The sequence below is a fragment of the Poecilia reticulata genome, chromosome 16 (genome assembly GCF_904066995.2).
Source record: "Poecilia reticulata chromosome 16, P_reticulata-male-v2, whole genome shotgun sequence".
Lineage (NCBI taxonomy): Eukaryota > Metazoa > Chordata > Actinopteri > Cyprinodontiformes > Poeciliidae > Poecilia > Poecilia reticulata.
In genome coordinates, this window is record NC_088845.1 from 13,047,376 (window position 1) to 13,068,924 (window position 21,549).

At 41.2% G+C, this 21,549-nt stretch overlaps 1 protein-coding gene across 6 annotated transcripts in view; it reads right to left on the reverse strand.

The window, feature by feature from the left end:
- ddr1 (discoidin domain receptor tyrosine kinase 1) overlaps window positions 1-21,549 on the reverse strand; it is a 93,727-nt gene that overhangs the window by 52,482 nt on the left and 19,696 nt on the right. For all 6 annotated transcript variants that reach the window (XM_008431354.3, XM_008431352.3, XM_008431356.3 and 3 more), the window contains exon 2: window positions 9,918-10,075. In XM_008431354.3, coding sequence (XP_008429576.1) covers window positions 9,918-10,017 — 100 coding nt within the window. In that variant the 5' untranslated portion in view covers window positions 10,018-10,075. The remainder of the gene's footprint in view (window positions 1-9,917; window positions 10,076-21,549) is intronic.

A 21,549-nucleotide genomic window follows, 5' to 3' on the forward strand; every position in this document is an offset into this window, starting at 1 on the left:
AACTACTTTCAGAATGAGAATCAGTCCGGGTTTTGATCGGACCAGCTATTTAGAAAAATGATCAAAAACCTGAACAGAAAACACACCACGTTATATACTCTGAGTTGAATCAACACTCTTCAGTGTGGACGCTGTTATCGAGAGAAGATTATTTGATATTTGCTTCATCGTCAGTGAGTTGTTTAAAAAAAAAAAAAAACTTTTTACTTCTCCGTGCTTCATTTTAAAGAACATTTAGCTGAGACCTTTACAGGTTATTCAGGTTGTGAGAGAACAAGAATTTAAACGGATAATAAGAAGGTTAGATGGAGAACTACCTTTACTTTATGTTTTAGAGATTCCAACTTTTGCATTTGAAAATGTGTCAACCCTTTACAAGACAGCTAAGGTAAGGATTTATATTCTTTAGGAAATCCAAACGGAAAACTGTTAAAAATAAGAGGCTCAAAATGGTTTAAAATGTGAAAACTTTTTATCTTTGTTTTAAAATAAACAGTAAATCCCTTCAAAAAAAAAAAAAAAAAACAGGTCTGACAACTATCACACAGCTGAAAGACATCATCTCTGCTGTGAGTGTAAATCATTTCTGAGTTGTAAGTAAGAAAGCTTATTGATAAAACACCGTGCAAAGCCACAAAGCACTGCACACATATAAATCACATTTTAGTTGTGCATTGCATAAAAACAATAAAAAGCCTGGAAGAACAAAACGTTTTTCCGCCGTTTTTAAAACATTTAGTCAGCAAAATGAAAACATGTTCCACAGGTTAGGAGCCACAGACCCCGTCACTCCGGGTCCACATTCACACAGAAGATCTGGATCCTGTATTATGACTTTTTGCTGAAAATATAACGTTTTTGTGCCTCGTTGTTCATTCTGCTAATTAAACCCCAATCAGACTTATGTGTGACCATTTAATGTACCTATGAACGTTAACATCACAGAGCAGCAATTTGTTAACAAAAGATGGAGACGTTTATGGATCACTTTTAAAGTCTATTCAGCCGACAAGATCATAACGCAAAGAAAGCACAACTAATAGAAATGGCCTTTTGTATTAATGGAGCGTTAACGCTGGCTTCTGACTGGTGCGACACGCTTCACTGACACAGGCTTCCTTCATAAGTTCATAATCATAATTTTCAGCCATTATTTCCTTCGGTTAAAATGTCACATGACTGTTTAGACTGCAGGCGCTTTGAAAACAATTTGATGCAAATCCGATTTAGTTCCACATATGGAAGAGGCTCAGACCTGATTCAGACTGAAGTGAAAAGTCAGATGTAGTCCAGTTTATTAGTACGGCACATTCCAGCAACAAGGCAGTGCAAAGAGCTCTACATGATAAAAACACAAAAAATATAAAGTCATAGAAGACGGTCAACAATTGAAGCATCACATTAACAAAAGCCTCTCTGCTGCTTTCTATGCTGCATTTTAGCAAAAAAACACAAAGTGGGTTTGAGTCGCATTTGCCTGATGTGTGAACGTAAACTATTCTTGTTCTAGTTTTGGGATCAGTGTTTTAAAGGGTGAAAGCTGTCAGAAATAATCGAGGAAGAAAATATTTTAATTTCTGTTGCGTCTATTTTTATAGCTAGTTTTACAGTTCTTAGAGAAGCAGTGATGTGCTGAACTCGGTTTTGCGTGTCACCGCAAACTCGTGATAGGCGCATCTTTAGTTTCCATTACTTCAATTTATATACGAGTAAGCTATGAAGTTTTATGCCCCCCTTTGGAGACAGGAAAGATGTCTCAGATTACACCTTTCCTGTCTGTCATTTTTTTTGTTTTTTCCAACTATCTCTGTTCCACACAAAGCAGCTACCTCAGGGCTCCAGCTATCCTGCACAGCTCCAGTTACCGGCGCTCTGAGATTTGCAGGAAGAGAAAGAAACTGACAGCAAAGAGGGGGGAAAAAAAAAGAAAAAGAAAAACACAGACGGGTCTCAAATGTCTGCCCTGACTCCGTTCCAGAGGCAGCTTTATCAAACGATCCAGATAGCTAGGTCCCAGGCAGGGATTACCCAAACAGCCAGCTATCTGCTCTGAAGTCATCATAGGAGGAGGTGAGGGGTGTTTGGTCAGCCATGGGGAGGATGGAGGGGGGAACGGCGGTGACATGGAGGGTGTGGGGAAGGCATCTAACTCACTTTCTGTCACTGAGTCACTCAACAGGAATGCTGGGCTCCATGACAAACCCCAAAACCCCAGCGAGTGACAGGGGCCTCGCACAGTTCATCCACACCCTGGGGACAGGTGCCCATTTCATTACATCATCGTCATCATCGCTCCGCGCTGACGCTCTGCAGCCAGCAATCTGCAGTCTTTTCACTTCTCCGCCTCCCTTTGTAACATAGGAGGTCACCTTCAGGCTCTGCGGATTTAACCCGTGCAATAAATATTTCAGAAATTTCACCTCAGCTTGATCTGCTAGACGAAACATTTCAGCTTATATTTTATTGCTATAGCACAGCCTGCTGCTGAATGTAAATCTGTAAACAAACTGGACGATCTGACTGAAAAAGGGTTTCATACCAGTCGATACTGGTCAATATTTATTAGCTTTTCTGTTTATAATATTTTAATTACTGTCAGTTTTTTTATGTGACCTTTCCAGTTTTATCCAGTTTTTGCTCCACATCATTGTTTTATATTTTTAAGCAGTTATGAGGCATGGTGGGTAAACCTTAAACTGCTGCTGCGACAGTTACTCAGTATGTTGTTACTAGGTAACCATGTTACTCAAGTTGTTGCTAGGTATCAAAAGAGTGAGTTAGTTGATGCCACCAACTTAGCTTGCAGAAAGAGGTAGAGCTGCTAAAGCCTTTCCTCTGCCTACATCTCCCAGAATGCTGTGCGTTTCTGAATCAGTTTAGTGAAATTATTGAACATTTTATCAGACATATTAGCTATTAATAACACAATACATATTGTAATTGATTTATTGTCCAGCCCTAATGCAAACTTCTATTAATGTACTTTGCAAAACTTAAGGAGTTTTATGCAGCATTTATGTTTAGCTAGCTAAAGTCTGCCTTTACGCCAAGGCTACATTCACACCAGCCCCGTTTAGTCCGCTTTAACCAAACTCTGGCTTGATTTTTGGCACAATCAAGCCAAAAAAGCGAACTCTGGTCTGCCTAAAAACCCACGTCTCGGTTCAGTTGAATGCATATGTAAATGCCAACCAAACCACAGACCCCTCCAAAAGCAGGAAGCAGATTGAAGCGCATGGCATTCTGGGTAAATACAACCAAAACAAACGTGTGAATCTAATGCTAAAAGGAGAAATGACTCATGTTTTTTTTTTTCGTTTTTTTTATGAAAGACAAGAAGTGGGCTGCACAGTGGCACAGTTGGTAGAGCTGTTGCCATGCAGCAAGAAGGTTCTGGGTTCGATTCCCGGTCTTTCTGCATGGAGTTTGCATGTTCTCCCTGTGCATGCGTGGGTTTTCTCCGGGTACTCCGGTTTCCTCCCACAGTCCAAAAACATGACTGTTAGGTTAATTGGCCTCTCCAAATTGTCCCTAGGTGTGAGTGTGTGTGTGCATGGTTGTGTGTCCTGTGTGTCTCTGTGCTGTCCTGCAACAGACTGGCGACCTGTCCAGGGTGACCCCGCCTCTCGCCCGGAACGTTAGCTGGAGATGGGCACCGGCAACCCTCCCGACCCCACTGAGGGACAAGGGTGTAAAGAAAATGGATGGATGAATGGATGAAAGACAAGAACAGAAATCCTACTCAGTTTTTGTTTACATTTTGTGAAGATGAAGTTTAACTCATGTCGTGGAGGTTTTTGTGTTGCTTCCTTCAGTAGTTCTTGGTGCAGTGCCACCACAGGTGAGGAGGGGAACAGCAGTTTTTCAAAGGTTTTCATTGTTTTACACTGTGCAGTGAGGAGGGAAACTAAGGCAGCTGAAAATGTATCAAATCTCTTATCCCTAATCAAACCGAGTCTATCGGACAATAAGAAGTGAAAACACCATAAAACTACTGTGTTAATATTTATGTTTTAAGCTATATCGCGACCTAAAAGGTTTAACAGACAATAAGACTAAGCAAACCATTCCTGCCGTGTAGGATTACCTTAGCAGCTGACGGAGAGGAATTTCCCTCAACTTTTCCACCCTTCACTGAGAAATGATGAGCGAAAAACAAAGTCAGTCATGGTTTGACTACCAGAGGAGAATCACCTGTCACTCTGTTTTACAGACTGAGCATGACCGTCAGTAAAATGGATAACTCACTACAAGAGAAGATATCTCACATATTCAACATAAATGTATTTTATTCTAGCAAATTGATTTGTGTAAATATTTATAAAGTGGGATTCTCTATTATAGACTGAAAGTTTCTATATTCTAGACTGAAAGTCAATTGAAGGTAAGATTTAATAAGCACTGGCTTCTTTCTACTCCTTTTCAAAGTGAATATGAAAGTTTTGTTTTCATGTTTGATTATTGTTTTTTTGTTTTTCTTCTGTGACAGTTTTTTTTGTTAAGATCTCAATTCCAACCCCATTGATTCTGAAGCAAAGTAATCAGTAAATGAAACCAAAACACCAGTGAGGCGATTTACAACGGAAACAACTGACTGCATTTACGAGCGAATGTCTGCAGCATTTGCTTTACACTCTCTCAGCTGTCCAGTAAAATCAGTGGACGATCCCGGGGTGAGTCCGTGACTTAATGAGGCATTTAATTTTCCAAATCATCTCTGCAGAAGGCTCGGTACCAAACATCTAACTGCAACCGTGTAAATGCTTTGATGAATTGATTTGTTGTGCATTCTAATAATATATCTTGTTTGTCAATAATTTTCTACTGGGAATATTATAATGCTTGAGCGTACAAGACGGTGCAATATCCTGCTTTACTTAGCTTTTTCTGCTGACCTGTGTGCTGCTTTTCCAGCTGTGAAATTGCATCTCCAGCAGAAAGTCTCCTGCTGTGAGCTTCATGTGTAAACAGCAACTAAAGAATAAGTCCAGACCAGACTTTCCACATTTTCTCCTAAAAAGAAAAACCTCTGCTGCTCCATGTAAGTAAAAAAAAAAAAAAAAAGAGGACGGTTTTACAAAGCCAGATGGCCTGGAGGAGGGCCAGCCATCGAGAATCATCCCAAGATAAATCAGGTGTCATCGTGGACGGGGAGGCATGGTCCCATCTGCAAGTCAGGGCTATTCGTTGCATAATTTTTCATAAAAGCAGCCGGAGGTGAAAACTCTGACAGATTCTCACATAAATAAATGCTGACAACGCAGGGTGTTCCTCCTACGGAGAAAAAGACCATCGAGTCACAGAGAATCATTTCGGAAGGCATAAAACACAAGGAGTGAGGTTAGCAGAGAAACTGATTCAGAAAGCAGCAGTGGTGTTGCTTTGAATCCTCTCAACAACTGGGGATGTTGACCATGAGTTATGTTTTATTCGCTTTGAAATAACGGTGAAACTCTGTGTAGCTGCATATTTTTAAAATTCGCTTCTCTTCGTCTCTCGCATGGTGTGACATCACCTCTGGTCCTGATGTAAATAATTCAGATTAGTTTTATTTTGGTGGATGTACAATTTGACAAAAAACAATAACTTGCTGAAAAAGGTAGAGCGTAAGGTCAAAGGTTATGCATATTTAAGTGTGTAACTTTATTTGAAGGGGTACAAAAGACTGACATGACACCGTCATAAAATAACAATCTCTCACAAACATGAAGGAGTCTGTTTATGCCAGTCATGAAGTGTTATTCGGTAAATAACGACACCTTTAAGTGACTTTTTATGCAAATGTTTAGAACTTTGCATTAAAAGGTTCATTATTGACCATATAATGTAAAGTTTATACTTTTAATGGACTTTTAATGCAACTTCTGGTGAAACTTTGCATTAAAACGTCATGTTAATGACAGTGTCACATCAGTTTTATGCCCTCCCCTTCAAATAAAGTGTCACCTTTAAATCTAATATAATACTAGTGAGGCTTCTTAAGGCTCCTGTAGTTACAATAGATAATTTAATTAATTTATTAGCACATCCAGCAGTAAATCAGAGGGATTTCCTCCAACATATAAAGTTATTTGTTCTGAAATTAGCTTGTGGGGACAATTTGCATCATTTGACTTTGAATCTTCTGACACATAAACACTTATTGAGCTGAACTCTCTCGCACAAAGAAGCAAATGATACTTCACTTCTTTTGTTTTTGTGTTTTTCTGCATCACCACCTCCAGGAGGACATTTCGTGTATTTGAAGATTTTATTGATTCTTAGTGATGCAGAGAGAAACGGTTTTGTAACTCTGGGTTATTTTTGAGAAAATTATCATTTCCTTTTAAGGTAAGCATTTTATTGTGAAGATGCCATTTCAGTTCATCCAGAAAGTTCTAAAATTACTTTGTTGGTATTTACGGTTCCAACGGACGAATCAAAATAAACTCAAATCAGTGTCAGCAGTTCAACTTCACAAAACGTCTGATTGGAAATCAGCAAAGACCTTCTCTGATTAGTGCATCTCTAAATTATGCGAGAAAAATGTATCAAAACAACAACATGGCTGCTTTTGTACAGTTGCAAACTTTTCTTGTCAGCAGAGAGAAAAAAAACACAAAAAACAGAGGAGAAACAGAACAGTAGTCAAGAAGAAGCAAAAATAACTGGATTCCAGTGACATTGGACACATGGAGAAGAAATATAACAATGTCTGTTTAATTCTGACTCAGTCTACAGCTGTAAACTTCTCAGCCTTTGGGGACACAAAGTTACAGATTGGGAATCTTCTTCAACATAAAGCAGCTAGTCTGGCAGTAGAGGTGAGTGGAAATATATGTATTTTTTAAAAACAAGCTGGCTGGATGTCAAGAGAAATTCAGGCCTGCAGCTGACTTTGTCCTTTACCAACATCTGATGACCCAACTATGGAGCAGGTCTGTGAATAAAAACACCTTTAGAGGCAACATGTTGATTAGATCACTTTGTTCTGTGACGCCATTTAAAAAAAAAAATCCGTTTATGAATATTTGATTTAGAAAGGTAAGCTTTAAATGCAGTAATACTAAACAGGTCCAATAGGCATAAAATGAGCTTTAAAAGGAAAGTACTATGCATTTTCTAGACCTCTAGTGTCATTTTATAGCATAATAAAGTAACCATGTTACCTCCAGTTGTTATAAAAATGTTGTACATATCAAACAACTTACAAGAAATTTGACTTTGTAATTTGATGTCTTAAAATTGGCCTCTGTCTCTTTAAGAAGCTCCTGGTCTTTGTGACACTCTGCTTCCAGGAAGTCGTCCCAACATGGCTCCTCTGCTAACCCTTTAACCCTGGTTTTTACCAGTGCTGCACTGAGAAGTAGCTCCTATAATGAGCTCAGTAGATCAACCAGATGTTTGCCATTTGTTGCTGGCTAGTCTGAAGGAGCTGAGTGGAGGAGCCATGGGGAGGGCTGTTCTGTGAGGCAGATCGACTTGGAAACTGCAGCTCCATGGAGGAGCTTTGTTCTCAAAGGCGGGGCTTAGTTCAAGCAGGCGTTTTGCTTAGCTGAATGGTTGCCATGGAGATTAAAGGATTTCTCAAACATGTATGGAAGAATCAAGATATGTTTTGAAGAGGGAATAACATTATAACATGATGTAAAGCTCAAAAATTGATTTTACTTAAAGAAGTCTGACCTCGAGCAGTAATTTTCCTCTGGTTTATAGCATCCATATAACATATCTCAACGCTTTAGTCATTTTTACTTTTTACTCTCTAAATTAATCTGCCACTTAATCCGATTCACAGTTTTAGCCTCTGCAGTGAGACGGTTGCCTGCGCTGCAAACAAGTCTCCAGTTTCCCCTGGTTGGCTCACATTCCCCGCCTCCTCTGATGCCTCCCTCCCGACACTTTGACTGACACTTTCATGAAGTGCCTGTGCATTAGCGATCCTGACGGGTCGGAGGTGTACGCGGAGGCGGCGCAGGGGGCCGCTGCCTATCTTGGTCTCCTATTACAGACGACTGGCTGGCAGACAGGGAGAGGACACAGGATAGCCTGTTGATGGTGAACGGAGAATGAGCCGTTCGGATCTGAGAGTGTGAGGAGAATGTCAGAGCAGACGCCTGGTGATCCCGTGAAATACGGGGCAACGAGGAGGAGGTTGGAAGATGCAAACGGGTTTAGGTTTGTAGAAAATAAAAATCTAGCTGGAGACCTGCCGACTAGGGCTGAGCTACAAGGTTTAAAAACAAAATCTCATTTCTTTCTAGCCAAATCAGTTTTTTTTTGTTTTGTTTTTTGCTTAAAAATATTCAATATATATAAAAAATATATAAAAATATATTTTAAAAAATTGGCTTTTATTTTAATCATCCCTTCTAAGAGTTGAGCGATGGCACATCATCACCAGACTGAGAATTTTTGTTTAATTAGAAGCAGGGCTGCCTGCAGGATATTATCAGAGGGTTTGCACAAAACTGCGAACACAGCGGCATCCCCGACACGCACAAACCTAACCCACACAAATATGATACAGGAATAGGATGCACCAGAAACAACAGATCTGATCCACACGAGGAGCAAAGCAACACACACACACACACACACACACACGCACACACACACTTATGCCTGCATAGCCTACTTTTTATATGACAAATTACATTAAGACAAAAAAGACAGAAGAGCCGTTAAGTAGGCTTTGCTTATGAGGATGTGAAGCGACAATGTTTGTCAAAAAGAGTAGAAATTAAGCAAACGTTTTGACTAGATTTAACTATTTAACTCTCCCAGTACAACATGATGCTGGTGAAGTGCGGCAGGTGTCACGGTCGGCCAATGGAGAAGTGATGGGGTGTCCCCTCGGCGCTTTAGTTCCCAAACGGACTAAAATAAACTTGTAAAAGCACAGGTGGGCCACGCACAGGATAAAAAGTTCTGGTGGAGTTCTTAAAACTGTGTCTCACATTTAGCTTACAGAAAGAGCACCAGGCCGCCAAATAAAAGTAAACTGACCAACGATGTTTAGGTGTAGGACGGATGTGTGCCCACTCCCACAGACGCACGCAGATGTGGGCTACACTTAGGATATGTTGACACAAAAGAGTATTTTTATGTTATTCAGCAATTTTGTGAATAGCAAAGGGAAAACACAATAAAAAGTACAATAGCTACAATATTTCTTTTGTTTACTCAAAGTAAACAACTCACAGTGCATACAGCTGCGTGTGTCACTGATTACAGGAGAATAATACTAGAAAAAACATCTTAAAATGAAAAGAATAGTTTTAATTCAGTGTTATCAGGACGTGATTTGATTCTTTCTTCAAAACAGACAGTTGTTTGCACATCATTTTAAAGTCCTGCTAATGATAATAATTTGATGCTGAAGTGTTCAAGTATTTCTGTATCAAGTCCACATTTTTCATTTTAATTTTTGGTTATTTTTCGTGTTGGAGTTCTCATAAAATTTCTACTTCATTCTGGTAATATATTGATTTTATTCCTGTTACGTTATCCAGTTGTAAGGTAATTATATTTATGTAGCACATTTTCAGCAACAAGGCATTTGAAAGTGCTTTACATGAATTAGAGGAAATACAAATAATACAAAAACAAAAGAAGAAGAAAAGCAAAATAAAAAACAACAAAACCTAGTAATAGTTTCTCTAAGGAATAAGAATACGTAATCAACAATTTATAAGCTAATAGGAGTTTCTCTGTAGAGTTAAGCTGAACTCAAAGTCTAAATAAATCAAAGCGTTAAAGTTTGCCAAACAAGATGGCGGCATTCTGGCAGGATGACGGGAGTACATTAGTGAAAAATAATCCAGATTTTACAAAAATTAAATCGTCAAAAACCAAAGAATGGATAAAATCGATTCATCCAGCAGCTGTTATGCAAACTGAGACGCTCTTAAAAGTGTGCCTGTAGGTTATCTTACTTGGATCAAAGTGCCACTTATGATCCTCTGATGAGACGACGAACTCCGCCAGAACAGAGATCACCGTGACGAGGAGGAGCCGCGTGGTTGTGGAGGCCATGACAGCAGGAACGCGCCCGATTACGTGTCCGGAGACACACCGACGGCCACAGGCATACCTGCCAGAGAGAAGCAGAGGACATTCAGAGACAGATTCAACAGTTTAAACTGGACCGAACACAAGGCTTTTTAACTTTAATATCCACACACATGCACACGCACAGCTGTGGCCCGGGGCGGCTGATCTCACTGGCTCGACATCACCATTAATAACTCAACTCTCCCGATCATATCCTCTTATTCCAAAGCACGTCGCGTGCCTCGCAATCAGTTGTTTCTCCACATTTTGAGGCAGAGCGACGGGCCAGGCCCCTCAGGAGAGAGCACACAGCCAAATAACAAAGAGCAGTTTCACACACTAATTTGTTTTTCTCTCTGGCCCCGAAACACAGTGATACAATAAAGCTTTCCTGCCTTTAAAAAAAGGCTGCAAACAGCTTTGTAGATGAGGAAGGCATAACTAAGGCATCCCACTTCATTCGCAGGGAAAGGCATTCATCCTTCATCCTGTGGTTGAAACGTCAATCATTTCTCTAACTTATTTTCCAACCTGCTCCCCGCTAATAGGAGGGCGCATTTTTGGAGCACCTGGTTATGGATCCATGTTTGCAGTGAATACCAAACAGATGAATCAATAAGAGGGGAATAATAATAAAACACCAAGCAGCGACAACTTCTTGTGCACGCAAGTCTCTGCAACGTTACAAACACTGAACAGCAAAACAAATCATTGTCTTTCATATTGGACACTGCTCTTAAATTGCCTGAAACCTTTTGGTTTCTTATCTTTGTTCCCTGTAGACGGCGATACAAATGGCTGCAAACAAAGAATCCCAAACTACAAATAAAAACTTCAAGGCAGACACAAACAAATTTAGCCACATTGACTCAGAGAAAAAACTGAAAGTGGCATTGGAGAACTTCTCTGAAATACATGTTGCTGCGATTATCACTGCCTCAAGGCAGCAGGTACTGATGACGTCAGTCATAATTCATAGGCTCAGTCGTGCAAATGACACAAAAATATTTGTGAAGGCACCAATCAAGTTATTTTCAATGAACAACTTGAAAATCCAACAAAAATAAAAATAAAAACAGGACTAAATCAGCAGCTTCCTGCAGCGCAGCCTGCGACCAATCAGAGCAGACTTACAGGAGACACGAGTTCAAGCTGAACATCACACACAGTGAGGCCTCTGAGTAGAAATATACAGCAAATCATGAATATTTTATGTGTAGTACCCTGTCCCAGTAAATCAGCCCAGTATTGGCTCTTACATGTAAACACAAACACGGCGTGTCGGCACCAATTAAACCAGTTCAGAAGAATAATACAGCAATACATCCTCCATTCATGAAGGCCTCAATGATGACTTTGTGCTGCAACTATTTTAGACGCGTTGATTCAAATTATGCTTTTTTATCTTTGAGGAGACTGTAACTCCATTAAACTGTTTGTTGATACGTCCTGAAGCATTTAGACAACAATGAGGCTTTTATAAAACTCCAGGATAAAACTGGAACATTTTATTGACTGCCGACTCTCTCTAATGCTTTGAGGATTTCTATTTTGGAAAGATAGGAGGGAAAAAAGCACAACAAGTTAAATAATAATAAAGAGATAGACTATTTTTCTATCTCTTTCGTCAGTTCTGATTATTTTGAGCTCTTTCAAACTGGGATGTTTTAGGGCGTCTTGTCTCTTTAAATCCAAATAAGCTTCGCTGGCCACACCCTTCAACATAACGTTTACACTCGCATGCGAAAACAACTGTACATCTTTGAAAAGCAGAAGTGGAGCCTCCTGTACAACCAACGAGAATGCAGCAAGTGGTTTCTAGATGGCAAGACTACAATAAAACACTCGTCTTTTAGAGCATCCAATTTACAGAATATACAGCGAAAAAAAAACAGCTGACCAAATGTGCTGGAGTCCTGCCTGAGTTGCTAGGTAATCAGCTTCAACTGCCCACACCCTTCAACTCAACGTTTACACTCGCACATGAAAATGGCTGCAAACAGATTACATAACCTGTCCGTGCATCTTTGAAAAGTAGAAGCAGAAGTGTTAAAACGTCCAAAAAGTGAATTCCCCTTTAAGAACAGCCCGGTTTCATTCCCCGTTGGGAAGAGCCCGGTTTCATTCCCCGTTGGGAAGAGCCCGGTTTCATTCCCCGTTGGGAACAGCCCGGTTTCATTCCCCTTTAGGAACAGCCCGGTTTCATTCCCCGTTAGGAACAGCCCGGTTTCATTCCCCATTGGGAACAGCCCGGTTTCATTCCCCATTGGGAACAGCCCGGTTTCATTCCCCGTTAGGAACAGCCCGGTTTCATATAGATCTATAAGCTTAGATCTCCTCCAGCAGTGAGCAACAGTTCAACTCTCCATTCGGTTTCTGCAGCCGTCAACCGGCCGACAGAAAGGAAACCTCCTGAACTTCCCCCTCAATTAAAAAATGTCTTTTTAATGTAAAGTTGGCGTGCTGTCATATCCATTTCCCTAAAACACAGAGTGCTCCAGATTCATCATCGATTTAGTAACACACTAAAATCAGATCTCCAGAGTCTTGGCGTACCAAGAGGCGAGCAGCAAAGATAAATATACTGCTGCACCGACTTGTTTTTGGTAAAATGTTGCACTATCGAAGCCGTTTTTATTCTCTCCAAGAGCTACAACACAAGATAAATTATTCATATAAGGAACAGTTTTTTTTTTCAAAACAAAGAAAATGATTTAACATCGGCTATTGAGAGGCCATCATTAAAACGTTGCTCTGTATGAATTCATACTTTAACTCAGATTTCTAAAAGGCTGCCAACACATTTCATGAGAGATTCAAACCTCTAAAGGATGAACTCTATTCAGCTTCTGCCTTTCCTGCTGAAAGTTTCACTCTCTCAACTTTAATGACCTGCTCATTCTTGCAGGGTCGAGGGTGTGGGGGGGTTGTTTGTTCAACAACAACAATGCACACACATGCTGAGAGACAAGTGAATCTGCACCAGATTGATCCTTTTATGGAGACCAAAACTACAAAAATCATGAAACGGTGAAAAGGCAAAATGACACTATCACATCTTTGCATCAAAGTTATAAAAATATTCTACATTAATGATCAAATACTGTCACAAAATCTAACATTTTTAAGAGCAATGGTAAAACCAGATAGGTTTCCTTTTTAATTAAAACCATACAAATCATATTATTGTGTGCAAACCATAGAACTGTGGTGTTTTTCCTCAAGATTATCATTTAAAGTTCACCAGTGTACGTGTTCGGCTTTCGAAAACATTTTTAAAAAGGCTCCCAGTGGTGCACAGAGAGAAACCTTGTGATAAGTGGAGGTCTTGGAGGGAGTGACAGCTGGGATAGAGAGAGGGAGAGCGGCCAGACTTTCCTCCCTGTAGACCCTCCGTTTTCCAGCTTCATCTTGGACTCCAACAGGCTGACAACTGACACACAGCTGTAGCGACAGGGGATCCTCTGAGGAGGAGGAAGATGAGGAAGAGGAGAAGGAGGAGGAGGGAAACGGGGCGAATGGTAGCTCAGGCGCAGCGGCAGGGCGGAGGGACGGCAAACCGAGAGCGGCGATGACATGAGGTACATGTGTGAGTATTTGAGTAGGGGGAGGGGGGTGGAAAGATGGTGACTTTCCACAGGCAGGGGAGCAATTATTTGGGCATGGAGGAGCTGCAGCTGTCCAGAACAGGAGACACAATGCGAGAGCAACGTGCTGCATGTGTCACGAGATCAGTGAAACGGGGAAACACGTCGTCAGTGAGCTGAAATCTGTAAAAACACAAAATCTTACCAAGTGTTTTTGGTCTAGTTTCTTGTGAAAATATCTTAGCACACTGTAAATAAGACAAAAAAAACTAACAAGCAACTTTCCAGCACGATATAGGAGATTGTGTTAAATCAATAATTGCTTAACATGAATGAAAAATACACTAGTTATAAAGTGTTGTTCCACTTCAACATGAAAAGGATTTATTGACTTAAAACAAGTTCCTCTATTATAACTCATAATATGGATGAATATCTTGTACCACAGGAAGATTTTTTCATTTAATCCAGTGGTGCACTGATTTATCGGCATAAACACATTTGAGCTAAACACATTCTCTTCATGTTTAAATATAATATATAAAACATGGATTGGATGACTCAATGTTTGGTTACTGTATGTAAGTGGATGTATATATATTTAACTTGCTTCATGCTTTGTTTCTTATTGGGTATATTATGCATTTTTCTTCTCTTTTATATGGTTTAAAATAAAGCAGCAAAACTAAAACTTATGCTTTTTCAAGGAATTATTGACCGAAAACAAGCTTCTATGAGATGCTGAAGAGTTGGTTTCACCTCATTTCAAGTGTAGCTGCTAGAAACTACACCAACAGAAGAGATGTTTTGTGTTTTTCAGTGTGTCAGACTACACATGATGAGCGGGGCCTAAAATCTGAGGCAATAACCAAAACGACTAGCACGACATCAACAGACCGTCCCCTCCACCGAGTCTCATCAGCGTTTCGTCATCAAGGGAGCAAACTTCTCCTCCAGCAGCGCGTCAAGACACAAAGACATTGTAAACACGAGCAGAGAAACCGACATTGCGTTTCATCTACCAGGAACAAAAGTGGCCGCGGCCATCCGAGAGCACTGTTGTTGGAAAAGTCAAGTGGTGCTGAACAGCTGTGGTTAGCGCTCCAAGGGACGGAGAAGGGCCGGCTGTGTTCTGGAGGAGGCGGCCCGGTCCACACTCACATTTTGTCTCCACTAATCCAGGAGCGGGACTAATGAATACTTATGAGCAGCTGCTGTTTCTGTCCCCCCACAACAAAACGCTGCTGACGAGACGGACAAAGCCGGCAGCAGGACAAACGGGCGGGGAGGACTGATACAGATTGCTGCCATTGCATCATATAAGACGATCTGCCAGTTGCTATAATTAGATTCCCCCTCTGAAAAGTTGGCAAGACTGCCTTGGCCACGCTTCACGTCTGCTCAACAGATCCGAAAGCTGGACCCTTAAGCAGTTATTATTCTTTAAAAGGTGACTTCCAATGCTTCCTTGAACAGATTAGTTTAGGCCTGTGGCCTATACAAAACCTCCATTACGTTTTTAGATAATGAGATTTCAGTCTGGCCAATTCTGAATATTTGATTCTTTTCAGAATGAGATGTTTTAGGGCATGTTGCCACTTCCAAAAAAGCTGCTGGTCACTCCCCAACTCAACACTTACACTCTGTGAAAATGGGTGCAATTCAAATTCAAAGATACTTTATTGATCCCAAAGGGAAATTAAACATGGTTGTAATTCATTAATTCAGATTCTTCAAAGAATTTTTGTAGATAGTGAAGGATCTCTTGTAGCAGGTTGTATTTGAAGAAGCCTCATGTTTCATGAAGAGGTTGGTAGTTGTTCATACTTTGTTAGATTTTGTGAAGAATCCTTTTTTTCCAAATGCGGAACCATCTTTGAACATCATACAAACAACAAAGCTGTTATTATACAGCACTTAAAGCTGTAAAACCAGCTCACCAAATGCCCTAATGCTCAGTTTGGGTTGCTAGGTGACGGCCTGGGCTTCGCTGGGGTTGCTAGGTAACGGCGCAGTGCCTGCTGATTTGCTGCATTCCGTAGGTTTTTCCAACGGCTCATTTTCCAGACACCAAAAAACATGAACTTATTACTTTAAAAGAAACATTGGGTGCTTTTTTAAGCACTTGGTTTGTTTTTAGAAGCAGAATAATCCCAAATGGAAGCATAAAAAGGTGCAAAATGTGTTGTTAAATCATAGAAACAACTAGTTTCTTTACTCAGCTTTATTCCGCCATGTGCATCCTCCGCACCGACATACAGAGAGCCACGAAGAAGAACACAAACCCATTACATATGCTCCTGGCATAACAGTGCCCCTAGTGGGTGGACATGTAATACAAATAAACAAAGGAGTAACAATCTCCCACTTTTCTAAAAAAAAACTTATGAGAAAGCATAGCAATTAAAGATTTTTGTCAGAACAGTCTCAAAGTAACAGAATGTGAAACATCTTATGACTGAATTTACTGAAGAATCCATAGTCCTTCATAAAGAGCCCTAAGGAGTGAGGTTGTGGATGCTCCCTTCTTTGTTAAACAGTCTGCAAGTTGGTCTTTTGTTTGAGACCACACCACTTGATGAACCTTCTTAGTTTGCATCAGTTCTTTAATTGAACTCATTTCCAGGCGTAACCTCTTCTCTGCAACAAACTTAGTTGACTTAAGTGCATCAACAAGAGAGAAATTATCAGTCACACAGATTATAGGTGGAGTACAAGCAGTATTACCAGCACTGAGTTCAGAAAAGAGTGCGGAAAGAAAAATGGCATTATCAATCCCCTCAGACATGGCGAGTGTTTCACCTGCCAGTGTGCTTCTGACAATTCTCTTAATTTTCTTTGACTGCCATGCAATGGGAGAGAACCGCCCGTTGTCACCCATCAAAACAATGAAGTGGCCACCTTGAGTACCTCCATCTGAAAGATTTCCAAAAGATGCATCAGTGAATGTAACCATCTTTAAGTTACCGTCGTCCCCAAGGTGTTGAAAATTCAATTCAACAGACTTGGCCTTGAGCTTACACACAACTCTGTTTGCTTCATTAATGGTCTGTACTATAGCATGTTTGAGACGGGATGCTAAATTACTAGCATCAAACATGGCATCAGGCCTGCTCTGTCTTGCCACCCACAGAAGTTGGCCTATCTTAGATCTAAGCTGCTCTGTCTCCTTCTCAGTGAGAGCTCAAGCGGACTCTGCTGCTCGTGAGGGTGAGAGGTGTATGGACTGCAGGTGCTGAATGTATGTTTCTTGGTGTATTTGTATTTTCTCACCTTCAGTAACAAGATCTACACCCACATAGGAAAAGCTATTGTGTGCTTCACGACCGACATTAAACTTTGACCTCAGGTGAGGTATGACTGACTCTGAAAACATGTGTGATCCACCCCATATAAAATCAACATGACAAGCAAGTACACCAGTTACATTTTTGTGCTCATCCAGCCAATAGAAAACTGCAGGATCAACCTTAGACATGATGCCTCCTGCTTCAATCATGATGCTTTTTACCCTGTTATACCAATACAGTGAAGCATCAGCTAAACCATACACACATTTTTTCAGTTTCCAAAGCACACCTGTGCTATTAGCCTCTCGAGGAGGCTTGATGAAAATGTCTCTGGACAGTTGCATTCCTTGTAAAAAGGCAGATTTAATGTCCATAGAGTGAAGTTCCCATTGTTTTTGACATACAACTGCCACCAAGAGTCTCAGTGACTCCGAGGCACAGGTTGGAGAGTCCTTTTGTAGGTCAGAAACCTTTAGCTCCTCAAATCCTCGTGCAACAAGTCTTGCTTTTGGCATTATTCCATTTTCAGTCTCTTTCAGAGTGCACACCCAACGAGTAGAGACACACTTTTGTCTTTTGTCTTCAATTTCCTCAAACACTTGATTTTGTTTCCAGCTTTTATTTCATTTTCCTTTGCTTCATCAAACGATATGTCCTTATTCACAAAACATCCTCGTGCATATCTGTAACCTCAGCATCTGCCTGGATGTGAAGATCCTCCAACTGTGACAGGTCAGCTGACTCACTGTTGCCAGCCACTTCTGCTGGCTCAAGCAGCTCCAAGTTAACCCAGTTCTTGTATTTCCCAGTTGCTTTGCCGGCACGTCCCAACACTTTGGCTTTTTGTGGTACACCCTCTGCATTTCTGAATGTCACAATTTGACCTGTCTTTATGATGGTGTTCTCAGAGTGCGGTCTCTCAGCCTCTGTATTTTCAGGAGCAAGCAAATGATGATTCTCAGGATTTACTGCAATAGTGTCTCCTTCTACATCCTCTTCAATGATGTCCACTGTGTGTTGTCCTCGATTGTTCTTCTCAACGCAGGTAATCTGAGGTTCTTCATTCTCATGAGTAACTTTCCTCAATCTGAGTTGATGGACTCTGACACAGGTGCCTCCGTGTCTAACAAAAACGACTGCACCATCTTGACCAATCACCACTCCTGGTCCTTTCCATTCTGGACAATCCACTCTTTTGTAAAAAACTTTGTCTCCAGTTTCATATCGCTCGTCTATGTGCCGCATCTGTTTCTTTAGTGCTCTCCGTATCCTTTCTGAACATTCTGCTTCTGTAAAAGCTTTTCTTGCAGCATGCAAGGCTGAAATGTGCTTGGCAACCCATTCACTCTTGGTGGTGCCCTCTAGAGCTGGAGCTTTGTCTATTAATACAGAAGGCAGGTTAGGATTCTGCCCGAACACCAGCTGATGTGGGCTGTATCCATGGACACTTTGCATAGAGTTCTTTGCCATCAGGGCCCAGTCCATGGCAGTGCTCCAGTCACATCCAGTACTTGCTTTGACTTTTAGCAAAATCTCTGTCAGAGTTTGATTGTGGCGCTCTAACAGTCCATTGCTCCATGGACTGTAAGCAGGTGTTGTCTTGACTTCAATATTAAAGTTCTCGGCCATGTCTCTCACTTCCTCGTTATTGAATTCACCACCATTGTCACTGAACAACTTTTGTGGTGGGCCATGCACACTGATCCAATCATGAATAAAACGTCTGACTATCTCAGAAGACCTCTTGGTGGTTAAGACACTACCAGCACTGAAACGGGTAAACTGGTCAATAATGTGTAGGTACCAAACCCCAGGTTCAAGTTCGTGCAGATCTACAGCAACAGTTTCATTGTATGTAGATGCCAATGGTAAGCCGACAGCAGGTTTTGGTTTGGTCTTACAATATTTTTGACACACTTCACACTGGTTCACAATGTTTTTCAGCAGACTGTCACATTCTGTGTCCTTGTTGCCAGAATTAGTCAAGAGTCTCTGTATTTTGTCAGCAGAGGCATGTCCAAACTGTTTATGAAGTTTCTCCAGAACTTTCATCTTTTCACTTGTGTTCATCTTGTCTGTTGTAGTCAGTATTTCTTCCTCATTAGCTTGCAATAGCTTATCAGAGTGAATGAAACTTCTATTCTCACTGTCCACAATGTTTACACAGTAATGACCTGAACTAGTAAAGTCCAGTTTGACAGGCTGATTAAACATCACTACACTGTCCCTTTCCATGTCCAAAACAGTCCCTGCCCTTTTCAATGAGGTCTTACTCAGTAGCAGCGGGATGTTAACAGGTACTACTTCAGTTTCTATATTACACTTTGTGTTGCCAATTTTAGCAGGTATCTTTACCTTTTTATGGAGTAGACGATTTTTCCATCTCCAAACTTGAAGGGCCTGTGACTTTGTGTTTCTGTCTCTTTCATAGACTTCATACTTTTCTTTTGTAATACAGTACTATAGTTGTCCAGCCACTCTTGTCCACAAACTGTCCTAGTGCAAGCAGTGTCTATTATTGCTGAGCCAAGACATTCTGTCATGAATATTTCTGCATCTGTTGCTGATTCTTTGGTGTACAGAGTTAAATTGCACTCTTCCACGTCTTTTGTATCATCAGCCATTTTAACACTATCAGCTTTATGCGGACAGTTTTTAACCCAGTGAAAAGTACTTTGGCACACTGCACATTTTGACCGTCGTCCGTACTTATCCAGCGGGTTTGTACCGGGCTGCGGAGTGTTGAGCTGTGAAGTTTTCTTATGGGGACTCTGCCGCCAGAACTTTCCTTTTTGCCGCCATTGCTCTGTTGCAAACACGGACTCCTGGCTAATGCCTTCTGCTGCCGCACCTTTTTCCCCCCAAATATTCTCTTCAAAGCGGACTTCATTGAAGCAAATGTTACATCTGGGCATGCCGTTAAAGCCAACTGTCTGTCCGTTATATCCAAACACGCGGTGTCTAAAAGCTTAAAAGCCAAAACTGGGTCAGGCAGCTCCATGTTGTATTTCTTCATCCGTGAGTAACGCTGCTCGAAATCAATAATATAGTCCGCCATCGACATGTTAACTTCTTTTATAATCCGATCAAAATTTGAGTATGCTTCATAGATCCTGTCCTTTTCCTCTTTTAAGAACAAGTCATCTAGTTTAGCGAACAACGTTGTCATTCCAGTGTCTTTATTTAGATCATCTACCGGAATTTCCATCGCCGTGTCCCGCGCTCTTCCAGACAGGGCCAGGGCGACAGCCAGCGCTTGCTTTTTCGACTCCAAATCTGTAACTCTCGTCCAAATGTTGACTTCATTCTTCCAGCTTTCATAAGGCTTTCCTTCCTCAAACGTTGGCGGAACTCTGTAGTTACTAACCATCCTCTGCTACCAATGTTAAATCATAGAAACAACTAGTTTCTTTACTCAGCTTTATTCCGCCATGTGCATCCTCCGCACAGACATGCAGAGAGCAACGAAGAAGAACACAAACCCATTACATATGCTCCTGGCATAACAGTGCCCCTAGTGGGTGGACATGTAATACAAATAAAACAAAGGAGTAACAGTGTCCTTTAAAATTTCCCTCTTTAAAGTCGGTCCAGATTTTAAAGAGTCACCTGAAGGATTTTCTGGTAATTCTGCATGTTTTAGTCCATTAACTGTGAACAGTATGTTTTACATCGCAGCTGGCCGTTTTCTGAAGCACATCATAACTTCCAAGTCATTCTGGGATTTTCTCTTTGCCCCACACCCTGTCCAGACAGCCATTAGTTTCAGTTTGTGTCAGTGCCAAATAAAAACCAAGTTCCAAGGGCTTGAAATCTGAGAGGTAATCAATCACAATCAATGGTTAATTCATTTTTTCTGTCGGTTACATCACCACAACCTTCGCCTCAACAGAGCAGCTGAACAGAAACATTAGCAAAAGCCCCGCTGAAGAATTCCTCGCTGCTCCGGGTTTGCTTGTTAAAGTGATTATATTCCAGGGTTTTCTGGAGTGGAGTGGATGCAGCTGTAATGATGGAGATGAAAGAAAATTGTTGCTGATAATGCTTCTAGTTACCAGATATGGTGTCAACTTTTCCAGCTTTTTCCAGTGTCAAAAGGTTGATGGGAAAGTTCCTCAGTTCAGAACAGGAACGGATGGTTGAAGGGCTCAAAGTAAATACACAGAGCAGGTCACTGGGACACTGGGACACATTTGACACATGGGGTGGAAACTAGCGCCACCTATCATGTACTTTATCGTAACTTTGTTCTTAAAATGCAGTTCCAAGCCTCAAGCAACAAGTGCTTAGCCACAGCAGTGTGGAACCAGCATGTAGCTGGTTTACGGCTCCTGCCCAAACGTAACTGTAAGCCTCCAAAATGCCACCGCTTCCCTTGACTACCACAAGACCCTAGACACCCCGCAGGGAGCCACATTCGTTAACATCACCGGAGAGAAGAGCGAACCACAACTATCTGGGTGAGATGTGATGCCTTTCGAGTTTTAATTTCCCAAACTGGCTGCGGAGCCAGTTGGAAGTGAAGTGTTGGCGAGCAAAGTGCAGCTTTGGCCTGCGATCGTGTGTGTGCTGGCTTCATTTAAGACGGTAGAGTTTGTGGTCTTGCATATTTAGGCCAAGTACAGCTTGTATTGCTG